At 37.3% G+C, this 12,300-nt stretch overlaps 1 protein-coding gene across 4 annotated transcripts in view; it reads right to left on the bottom strand.

The window, feature by feature from the left end:
* PTPRM (protein tyrosine phosphatase receptor type M) overlaps positions 1-12,300 on the bottom strand; it is a 481,541-nt gene that overhangs the window by 168,995 nt on the left and 300,246 nt on the right. For 2 of the 4 annotated variants that reach the window (XM_074146330.1, XM_074146329.1), the window contains exon 14: positions 10,143-10,217. The exons of the other annotated variants lie outside the window; for them this stretch is intronic. In XM_074146330.1, the coding sequence (XP_074002431.1) occupies positions 10,143-10,217 (75 nt within the window). The remainder of the gene's footprint in view (positions 1-10,142; positions 10,218-12,300) is intronic. 4 annotated transcript variants of the gene reach the window in all.

The following is a 12,300-nucleotide window of genomic DNA, read 5'->3' as shown; positions in this document are numbered from 1 at the left end:
CTTTACAAAGCATGAGTAAAACAAATAAAGTTTCCAGTTTGACAATCTTTTAGTCTCATCACAATTTAATTTTTAACGGGATTTTAATCCAAGATCCTTAGGACTGGATTTTTCTGGGACTGTTAAGGACTTAGAAGAAAATGAGCAAGCAAGCCTCGATAAACCGCTCATTTCCTCCTTTGCAACCAAATCGCCAACCTTTCTGCTAGCTCTTTTTTTCACTTTTCTCTTAATCAAGGACATTTAAATAATTAAAATTAATAAAAATTTTCCTCTCCAGCAGGCAACCAAGCAGTTGGAAGCCCTCACTCATACTGGAAGAAAGAAAGTTTAAGTCACTTTAATAGCACTGAGACTATTAAGGAATGTTTAAAGCACACTCAACAGCTACACCCCAACCAGAAATTAATAACAAGCCTAGAATATGCAGACATGGTGTATCTCCTTCTTGGAAATAAATAATTACCTAAGGAAAAAATATGAAGTCTTTGGAATGTTAAGCTTTCAAATGGCCCTTAGGAGTACCCCCCCACACTTGAGTCTATTTTATGAAGAAAAAAGTCTGGTTACATATTTATATGTACTCATTCTGTGTGGCCAAAGAAGCAGCCACAATGGTTCATATCACAGACCTCTACATCAACGAAGGGAAAGGTCATGGCAGCATATTTGAAAGACAGACCCCACTACTGAAATAAAAGATAAAATCCTCCTTACTACTATGGAAAGAAGAAATTGGACTTTTTTACAAAACTGCCCTCTGAGTACCCAAACACAACAAAGGTCAATATGACTCCATGAGATGCAAATTCCTGATCAAGAAAGTTGACTGAGGAGCAATGAGAATTAATTGCATCAAATTAGCTGTATACGTGTAGGTCTCATACTGAATAAGGATGGGGAGGTCTGAGAAAGCGGCACCAACAATGGCTGGAATTGCAAGTGTCCCAATACTTTGAAATGTAGGGCTGGTTATGAGCTGATGCTGTGTGAAAGAGGTTCACTGAAAGTGAAGCACTGAAGCAGTGAAAGTGAAGCACTGAAAGTCCAACAGCATCGTATAAATCTGACTTCTGTGAACAAGTTCTAGAAGTATAATGTACAACAATATCTTAGCCCTAAAATATTTGATTTTATGGTTCTTTACATAACCTCAAGCCAACAGCATTCAGGTTAGAAGAGTGACTCTCAAATTAGCTCTAAGGAAATGAAAGCAGTCAGTCCATACTGATCCTGTCCATACATAATGCCTCTTTTAGCAAGTCAACACCACTTTCTAGCCACTCCTATAGAGGTAGCAGGTAATTTATCATCACCCTCACCAAGGACATTTGAATTTCATCTATTGCTGAAGGAGACCTCTGGTTGACTCTCGTGCTTTCAATACCAGATCTACTCCTGAAAATATACTGAAAAGTGTCAAGAAATACCGGACTTCTCTGCAAGTTTATTTCAACTATCTTCTACAAACAGGAAAGGTGTGCATTTGAAGCCTGAAGAGGACTCTGCCCTCTTTAGGGGAGGTAACATGTACTCAGTTGGCCCCCACCAGGCATGGAAGATGTGAAGTCAGATCAGAGTAACGTTTCTGGAGCTGACCTACTCAGGGTGAAACTCAGCTACAGAACTAGATGTACTTGGCAGGGACAAACACAAATGTTTTAGTTTCCATCCATGAATGCAAGGGACCACATCCAGCATGGAAACCGAGTAACCTGAAGCTATGGGTAAGAAGTAGTGGAGTGAGGTATTGCCTTCTGATCTTGCTGCCACTGAGGACTTAACTACAGGAACACCAATGAACAGTTCCAAATGGAAAGCCAGTGAAGACCTGGTTACTTTGCCATTAGGAGGAATGGGGGAGAAGGGCAGGGGGGCAGAAGGACAATGTAATATAGGAATTTCAGTGGTAGGTCTGCACATCCATGCATTTTTGGCCTATGCTGCCACTGGCTCATAGATGAGGCTGATGTTCCTGGTGACTTCCGCTACCAGGCACCCCAGCCTCCCTCCCCATTGTATCCTTTATGAAGGGTTCTTCAGAAATCCTTCAAAAACAATCACACTCACAGAATTTACTTATCATTACTCACCACCTACCTATTTTCTTGGAGGAAAGCATAACACAACTCATTCTACCCAAAGATAAATGGAATTATACATGCAATGATGCATGCAGAAAAATAAAAATATATTTGTCACAAATTAATAAAAAGCAGGAAAAAAGACATAAAACTTTTTTTAAAAGCATTTCCAGAGTCAACACTGTTTTGGGGAAGGAGGTTGGCCACAGGAACTGGGAAGGAGAATCAGCACAAGAAAGGAAAAATAATACTACAGAATTCTAAATCTGTCTTTGTGTCAATACAGTGCAGCAATTCTTTTGTTCACATTCCAGAAGCATTTACAGTATTGCCAATAAAAAAACCCACAACCCTGTCTAAACTGAAGCAATGTCAGATGAACCAAGATTCTAGTACAGGGACAAGAATAGACTAGGCCTCTTCTGAATGGTTATCACTGATCTACATTTCATTTCTCATATATTTCCTGTAGGTTTTAGAGGTTACAGAAAAATCTCCATCTGTCCTATTTGATTAAGAAAGACTTAAATAGCTATTTTTTCTCATCAGTTCTTTTCATATCATTTTTAATTATCAACACATTTACTCATAGCTGGAAGCAGTCTAAATTCAATGGCAGCATACCGAAAAATGCAAAATATAACCATTTTGCTTCAAAAAGGTTTAATGAATACTTTGTTTGCTTCTGACCAATGACAATTTACCACTTTTCCTGCTTCCCATTGTGTTTCTGATGTGAACTCAAAAGATGAAACAGAACCTGAAACCTGTATTTCCCCTCTTGTCAGCTTGAAATCATGTGAGACAGCAACTTCCACTCACTTTTATGCAAAACTGTGACTCAGCTTTCATTTGCATGGGAGTTTTATATTTACACAAAAACTTGTAAGTGGTCAGCAATAACAGAAAATCAGATGAAGGGAAGGAAATGAAAATTCAAAGTTTTGGGAAAATAAAGACTTGAAAATGCACTCAAGTACTTAAATGTCTTTCCTAGAGCTCTAAAATCATTGGCTCTTGCAGTCACAGAATCACGGAATTGTTGGACTTGGAAGGGACCTTTTAGAGATCCTCTAGTCCAACTCCCCTGCCAAAGCAGGATTGCCTAGAGCACATTACTCAGGACTGCATCCAGGCGGGTCTTGAAAATCTCCAGAGAAGGGGACTCCACAACTTCCCTGGGCAGCCTGTTCCAGTGCTCTGTCACCCTCACTGTGAAGTCAATCTCCTATTACTGCAGAAAAGGACATTTTCAATATAATGTATGGAGAAGCAGGTGTTAAAAACCCATCAATAAACTACAGTCATGGCTTGCATAGTGTTGAGTTACTACTCCAAGCAGACAAATACTTAGATATTTATTAAGATTTCAGTTATTTCAAGGAATCTAAACTGAGTGAATTGCTGAAACATTATTTTGCCCAAGGCAGTATGGTCTGTGTCTTTTGACTAAAGTCTACAGAATTACTCTCCTCTTTGCTGTGCTACTCTAACCATAACACATTTTAACATTCACCTACACATTAACACAGAGGTAATCCATGTAATAGTGTTAAACATTTGTTAAACTCTCCAGTGATAGAAACACCAGATCTGCAGTTCCTAAGAACTGCAGGTTATTTTACCCACAACTGGTCCTACATTTTCTTTCAAATTAAAATTCTAATTGCTTAGCATTTTATGAATACAGTCAATAACTACAGATGGGAAACATTGAAATTCACATAGTTTTTTTAGTTACTAATTATATCTCTGAGTTTCTCTCTCTTCCCTTGTCTCTCCTTAATTTTTCATTGTGCTACATGCAAAACATGTTCTGCTTTGAATGTAAAAATCAGAGGCATATTTTTTTAATACAGAAATTAAATAACATATTATATGGCATACAACCATGCTCTAAAAATTAACATGTTTTAAAAATGTGCTTTGTTTTACATTTTCTGCTTCTCTGTAGATTGCTGGTGTTGAAATATTTTGGATTAGATGTGATACTGACCAGTACCAAACAGAGGGAAGAGATTCCTTCAGTTTGTTAAGAATTTATCCTGGTCAGTTCATTCATATTTGTATTTTCATGACTGGGTTTTATGTTTCCATTCTCTGTAATGAGATTAAGAAAAGTGTCCTCCCCCCCAATCCAACCTCAAACAGCCTCATAGATATGCTTGTATTAAGATTATGCATTCTTGGGCAAATAGATTATTTTTCAAGCTAGGATGAACTGAATAGACTCATCTTTAGTAGCTTAAATAAAATTTTGTTTCACTCTCTTAATAAAAGAGACATTTGACACTGACACTTGAAACCATATTCTTCTCTTAGCTATGGACTGGAACATTCAAATTTCCAAATTGGTTGTGTACTTCATAGATGTAACACAGCTCCTGCAACAACTGACTACTAACTCTGCGGCAACCAACTTTTTAACTCCTCTGAATAAAAGACAAGCAGTCTCTACAGTGCAAAACATACCTAATTAGGCTACTTATTCTTCCTAAAGGGTAGGGAAAGATTGACACTTTCTTCTAGGTCACAAGATCTTCTCCAGCTGTTCCTGTCCCAGGTCTGTAATACCACTGGCTCTGGCAATACAGTGCCAGGGTAGCTGATGAACCCATCCCTCCTTGGCCAACCATGATCATCAATCACTAGTTCATGCTGCAGCAGAACTGCTGGCATGAGATCCTCTGCACTTTATCCTCCCTACTCATCTGTCTATGCAGAAGACTTGCAAAGGTCCCACTGTCCCCAACCCAGCCTGTTCAGAGCAGGAGGAGCTGAACAGGAAGAGGTCCTGAACCCCGGATCAGAGCCTCTGGTTTTTCTGTAATGACTCAAACACATTCAAAACTAAGGCTGGTAATTCATTTCCAGAAAACCTTGTAGGAACTCTTATGATTGTAAAACACGAACTGGAGTACTTAATATAGCTAATAGAATCACGCTGGTAACTGACTTGTAATCAGCTCAGGTTCTCTATTGTCTACAGCTGGAAAGGGCTTGTATTTATATTAGGGGTTATTTCATCATTTGCTAATTGCTATCAGCCTTATTTTTAGGCCTTCTTTGTCTAATTGTTTAACTTCACCTCTTCTTCAGATCCTCCATGGAAAATGTACTTATATTTAAAATCCTAGATGCATTGCCTGCACTGTCTTAAAAACGGAAAACCTGACATTTGACTCTGTAATGTACTAGGAAAAAAAAAAAAGGAGAAAAGGAAACAGTAGCTCCCATGGCACTCCTGTATCCTCTTAACATTTTCTTGTAACTATACTGTTTTATAGATGAAACTGTCACTGCAAAAATGACAAATCTAACACATAAAAGAACAAAAATGGGCAATAAATCACAAGTGACACTCCAGCCCATTGAAATGCATTCAGCCAGTGCTGCAGAAAGTAGGAAGATTTCCTCTTGCTTTGCATTCTGCCTAGCTGAGCAAGGGGACCAGAATCCTTGAAAAATCGGTACAACAAACGCTGGGGCCATCATGTAAAAAACAGGCTTAGAATTTCACTTTGGAGACTCAGATCCATCCTTACTCTGCTTTCATTGTCACTTGGGCTTGCAACAGCATCATCATATGGCTATGACATTACACCACATAGGTGCTCGCTCTCCCCTGGATCACTATACGCAACTCCCACTGATGTAAATGCTGTTCAGAAGTATCAAGAGAAGAATAAACTCCTAAAATGGTGTATTCAACCTGCAGACAGACATATCTGCACATAGCTTGGTTATTACAGACAGCACTGTAGCTTCAACTAGGAAATCATGGGTTCTCCGTTACCCAAATAGCACTTCAAGTTTCAACATGTCAGAATACATGTAAATCAATGCTACATGGCTCAGGATGGAGAAAAATGAATGTGAATGTCTGTCCAGCCCGTGTTGCTATACCTCAAATGCATTACATTGTAAAGGAGAAACCACAAAGAGTGATAAAGAAATCAGCCCAGTTCTTTCCAACAAAGTAAAACAGGAAAAAAATCCTTCTCAAATTCATGCTGTTGGTTTTTGTGTTAATAAATAAACCGTGTTCTCAGTAATGCAATATAAACATGGAGTAAATCCCTTGACCTTAAAAAAAAATTCAACGAAGTTGCGATTTTATCAATCAATAATTTCAGTTAATTTTTTTCACTTTTACAGTGGAATGGCTGAGAACAGAATCTGACCCAGCCTACTGCAATAAATCTTGCTATGTGTTGAATACACATCTGAAGAAATGTGTGTATTTTATTATGCTGCTAACTTCACAAGAGAGGAGAAACCAACTGGGATTATTTTATGACTGCTTTTAGCATGGTTATAAAATATGCTGCTCATCTAGACCTTGAAGGTATGCACCGTAAAAATAATTTAAGCTTTAAGAATGTCACTTTTTAAAAAAATTCTTCCCAATTCAAAGTAACAGTTATTCTACAAAGCTTCTAACATATCTTGTTGTATCTGATTTGTACCAAGAATTTCATCTATGAAGAGTGTACAATCAGAACTCTCCTTCCAGCTGCATGCATAATTAACAATGGGTAGTAAAAAGGGCGTTCTATGGAAATCAGTCTTAACAATATCCAGTAAAGTAGTGGCTGCCCCACTAAATCACAAATGGAAATATTTTAATTTAAATATAAGTAGCTCAGACATATTTCAACAATTAAGAAAATGCCTGAAAGAATGAACGCCCTAATCATAATTCCAAGCATGCTATTTTATCAGAATGCAGACAGAAAAAAATAGATGAGGGCCAAGTGAATACCAAATATGGCCAATTTAAACCTATTACATGAAGTGTCTCTTACAAAATAGTGAAGCAAACTGCAAATGCTTCTGGGCTTTCTCATGGATTTGTTGTTCAACTTTAAAGTCAAGATCATATAGTCACTTATGTATAAGTTTTTTGTTAACCTTCTACATGATTTCAACCATACTGTTAAACCTTATTTGTTTATGAAAACATGGAGACAGGATAATGAGGACTATTATGCTTCATGTAGACATAGTCTTTTCTCTTGGCCAACAGATGTTAGACAGATATTCTTCCTATCTGTTGGAGAGTAGGGTCAATTGAGTGGACTTCAAGTTAGTTACTTTTTGTAGGTTAACACTAAAAGCTAAACACTATCCCCCAAATTTGCATTCCTTAGTTACTAAGTTATTGAATCAGTGATAATAATGTATTCACTAATACTAACAACACTAATTTGCCTAGTTTGCCTTGTAAGAACCAAAATCACACAGTTGCCTCTACAGCATGTTACATTATACTATACCTTAAGGAAAAATACACTGTAGGTATTTAAGTGCAACTGCAAGGAAAAGTTCCCTTTACTACAGGCTGCAAAGGAGTACTCAAGCAAGGAGTGGCTGTCAATATTTAGGGTAAATAGCAGCTAATCCTACAGATGGAAGTCATCTTATTTTTATATGAAAAGAAAGGAGAAAGGAAGGACAAAGAGGAGCCAATAACTTTTATAAACTGCACCAGTGAGGGCCAGGATGAGTTGATTACGAGGGTGGAGGAAATGAATAGAAGTAGAGTTGGCTTGAAAGCCGAGCTTTCTGATTATTAAGATCTTTCTGAAGAGGAAGACCTTTCAAAATTGGTAACAATATTTAGGAATGCAGCCAAGATTTTAAATTTTCATTATGCAAGAAGCATCAACCTCCCACCTGAAAAAAAGAAAATCCCAACCCTGACTTTCCACTGCTGGTTATGTATCTCCTCAAATGGTAAAAGACAAACGTGATTTCTTGATCTCAAGTGTAATTACTTTGGAGCTGAGCAAAGAAGTGAGGAAAAGACACTGAATAGAAAATACAAGGTAACATTATTTAAAAGTTACAATTGTAGGGCTTGTGGTAACTGCAGTTCGCAGTAGTCCTACAATTTCCACATAAAGAAGTCCTTTTACATATAGACCCATCCCACAGCCTGCGATTCTGTAGGAGAAAAATCTGGGGAGAATGTGCATCATTCCCTGCTTCTACATGTCCCGTCCAGCTCCTGTAAGTCTCCTTTAAGAAAATCTTTGGGTCATGGATACCGCAGATACCACTATTGCTGTACTGCCCTGAAGTTGAAAGGTCTGCCTAAGGGACCTCCACACAGTATCTATCTGTACATGAATTGCTGTTGCTGTCATGGGACCAACCACATGGGCTGGGTGAGGTCTTTTCACTCCCTGATGCAGTTGTGGCAACTGAGAAGGAAGACGCTTCCTTCCTTTTGACCACACCATCTTTCAAGCATGAGAAGGGGTTGCAAAAATGATGAGGGGATTTCAAAGGGTTTTTAATACATTTCACAGATAGACATAAATTCTGCTTGCAGGTATCATTTGATACTTTCTTTTTTACTATGAAAATTAGTTTCTGGTAGAACAGATTAATTTTTTTTTTAAAGAAAATAATGTCAAAGATCTGACAGACAACAACAGACTGCCAATGCTATGAGCCAACAGTGATAAAGAAACCAAATAAATACTTTGCTGGCTGTCCTGTGCTAGCCATATCTCTGTTCTTTCAGCCTTCACTACTATAGCCATCTCCCTCTATCTCCACTGTTTCCTGTAGCTACACAGTTTTGCATTAAAACAAATAAAAAACAAAATGAAAGAAGAAAAACATTTTGATTCTCCATATGGAAAAATATACAAGCTTGTTTGAATCCTGAGATGAAGAAATCAAAACTCGTTGAAGTTCAAGGATGTGGAAGAGATGCTCTTTGTCTCTTCAAAGCTTTATTTGTATTCTCAAGTAAAAAAGAGCTATAAAAATGTATGTGGACAGAACTTCTGACAAGCAGCACTAACAAGAACAAGCTAGTACTTCTTGTCATTATCTAGATATGTTTTTCTGGTTCGTTCATATGTTATTACATAATACAAATATACATGCAACAATTTTGTCTTCATTGACGTGGCAACTTGGACATTATGGATCACTCAGCTTTGTTATTATAACATATACCCTAGAATTAAAAGCTATAGCAGACATGTCACTAATCCTCTGAAACTGAATCATTTAACTGTCTCTTACTCACTATAGGAGTATCCAGACGCTAAGCATCTGAACTCTGCCTTGTCACTCAGACACCACAGTAGCAACATATACATGCTTCCCAAGTAACTACGCCAGTATTCTTGAAAAAGGCAATGATTTTATCATATGCTAAATGCTCATGGACTAGGTCTAACCTCCTCTGTTACATATTCCACCAAACTCACCTTAGATTCTAGAGTTCTTAACGCTTTTTCTTTCTGTTTGACTAAAAAGGCTTCCAAATCCCTTAAAAAGCTTTATGCATGTGTTTATTTTCTGACACAATGAATCATTTCATAAAGACTTTCTGGTACATTCTGAACCGGCCTTCAAGCCGCACACAGCCTAATAGTTGTCTCACATACCGAGTTTACTTTGACCATGAGATTTAAAAACCTTACAGTCTTGTTCATTCTCATATGTCACATGCTAGGTTATTATGCTCTAATCCTAGAACTCACGTATGACATAATTAAAAAGTAATCCATTTTATTTCTTTTATTTTTTGCATATTAAAATGTTGCCAGAAAGCATGATCTTCCCAACATTCTGTCGTAAAAAAATAAGCCATTAATACAAGATCTTTGTCCTAACTTACACATGCAACTCTTGAGCCTATATTATTTAGAAATTCTAGTGTCTTGATCTAACAACACAGAAAAAAATAAACAAGTGCACAGATATATATCTATATTCAAACTGTCATTTAATTTATGGATGGAGCAAGACTAGATCTTTTTACAACATCAGGCTTGAAGAAACATTCCACAGATCACACACACAATGGGCACATGCAGCGGAATTGTACATACAGGGATGTGTGTATAAGTTTTGGTGCCAAGCACACAATTTAATTTAATGGAGTTGAAGAAAAAATTATAAACAAAAAGAAACTTTTAACATGGAAAACTATTTATGAGCAGAGAATGACGAAACTGTCAGGGAAAAGGAGCCAAAGAAAATGAGACAAAATGGGCATGATGACTTGTCTATACTTGAACATCTGACCTGTTAGTTGGTCGTCGCCTGCAGCAGGGGCGATGCGAATGTATGGTGTTGTAAGCTGAGTCACGATTATCGCAGCTAAGGCAAAGGAAGATTTCCAGGTCAGCATGCATGAGGGAAAAAAAAGCCAGACTGAAGCTAGGCCAGCAAGAGGAATCTTGGTCAATAGTTTATTGTCTGAACTTCTTACAAATAAAAACCAAAAAACTCCCGCAAGTTCCTTTCCATCTTCAGTTGTTAGTTTGGTTATTCTGCAAATTAATAAGCTTTCGTATGTGACTTTCATTCCGGAAGAGGACTCAAAGCACATTATTTACAGACAATGCATTTGAGGAAACTGGAGCCTCTTTGGCTCTGCTAGTCACAGCACTGGGCTTTCTAAGTGAAAGTTAACTGTTTATTCAGATTACTCTACTATTAACTTCTCCAGGAAATTTGAACTAGTTTCATTTTTTGTTTTCCTATTTCATAATAGTATGTTGTTCCTATAATTCTTTTTTTAACATCATTTTTATTTAAAATGTTTGAGCTAGCTAAGATTAATTTTTCTTGTACCCACTTGGGTCTTTGCTCTGAAAATGCACACACTACACATATACTTAACTTTCAGCATACAGGGAATGAAAGTAAGCACGCTTTTACAGAATCACAGAATCACATGGGGTTGGAAGGGACCTCTGGAGATCATCTAGTCCAACCCCCCTGCCAAATCAGGTGATGTATGTAGCTGTTTGAGGTCCGAGTTTCAAGTTCACGTTTTGTCACTAAGACAAGAAGATGATGAAAAACCTGAATTGTTTGTGTGCCTGAAGTATTCAGACTTTTCTGTTGGAGCTTTAACAATCACTGGCTGGTATAGATAACTATTACCATGGCTCACATTAATAAAATCTCATATTTCTTTGTTTGCCAGCAGTTCTATGATTGTCTCTAAATGGTTAAGCACACTATGATACATATATATTAAGGAATATAAAAAAAATTAAAAGGTCAGATTCAATATGATGCAGCTGGAGAATGATGCAAAGAAAAAATATTGGAAAATTAAGGACAAAATTATATGAAAGATCACTCATTTACATAGAACAGCCTGGGTGCTATTAGAAATGTGGCAACGAGTGAGGAAAATAGATCATCTACCATCTGCAGACAATTAAACTCAAAACTGCTGCTGCATAATATTTTGAAATATCCCTCTGCAACACTGAAATGCAGTGTTGATAGTAGCTGCTAGAGTACTGTTGCTATTGGATTTAAAATATTATAATATCCTTTTCTCTCTCATAATTAATGAAAGCCTTCCAATATTGCAAAATTAGAACAATAGTCTCCCTCTTGAGAACTGGAATCCTAGGAGATAACCAAGATGTTTCTATGCAGACAGTGTTGTAAGTCATATCAGGAAATATAGTCTTAATATAAATCACAAAACACCACAAAGTTGATAGCAATAAACTTGGAGGAGTTTTGGAATGTTTTCAACTTTGTCTGCTGAGATTTTACAGTCACTTAGCTTGAAGAAAGAGTAGGTATATGAAAGCCATATTTCAAGCAAAATACGACAACCTTTATTACCACTGGCACAAAAGTCTCTTCCTGATTTTTGTTTGTTTGTTTGTTTAATTATCTTGTCAAAAATAATGGGAGTGGAAACCTGCAGTCTCCATTTGTATATACACCAAACAGTCACAGAGGTCCTAGAAGCCTTTCTCTACAGAAAACTAAGATCAGAAGACTCCGCATCACAAGAATATGCTGTCTGACCCCTCTCCAAGCAAAGGCAATAGCAAAGGTTCCCTTTGACTTCAGCATAAGCAGCAGGAGAACTCTTAGCTCTACAAAACCCAGCATTCTGATCCTAAATGACACTTACAGTCATTGCAATCAGGATTTTTATATGATCTCTAAAAGAACACATATAACAGAGGTTTCATTTGACAAAATGCAATGGTCATGAAACAAGAGCATTTTTTAAAATATTACAAATTGAGGTTGTTTAAAATACACTTGATGGAATGAGAAAGCATTATCTAGCTACTGACCCTACTCGTGCATTTGACCCACTCGAGTTAGGCTGTACTTTTCCAGAGTTAGGCTGTACTTTTCTAACAAGAAGCTCGTCAGTCTTACAGGCTATCCAGTGCACTTGGCTCTGACCCAG

Source organism: Numenius arquata, chromosome 4, assembly GCF_964106895.1.
Source record: "Numenius arquata chromosome 4, bNumArq3.hap1.1, whole genome shotgun sequence".
NCBI classification, from domain to species: Eukaryota; Metazoa; Chordata; class Aves; order Charadriiformes; family Scolopacidae; genus Numenius; species Numenius arquata.
This window is presented reverse-complemented; position numbering and strand designations above follow the sequence as displayed.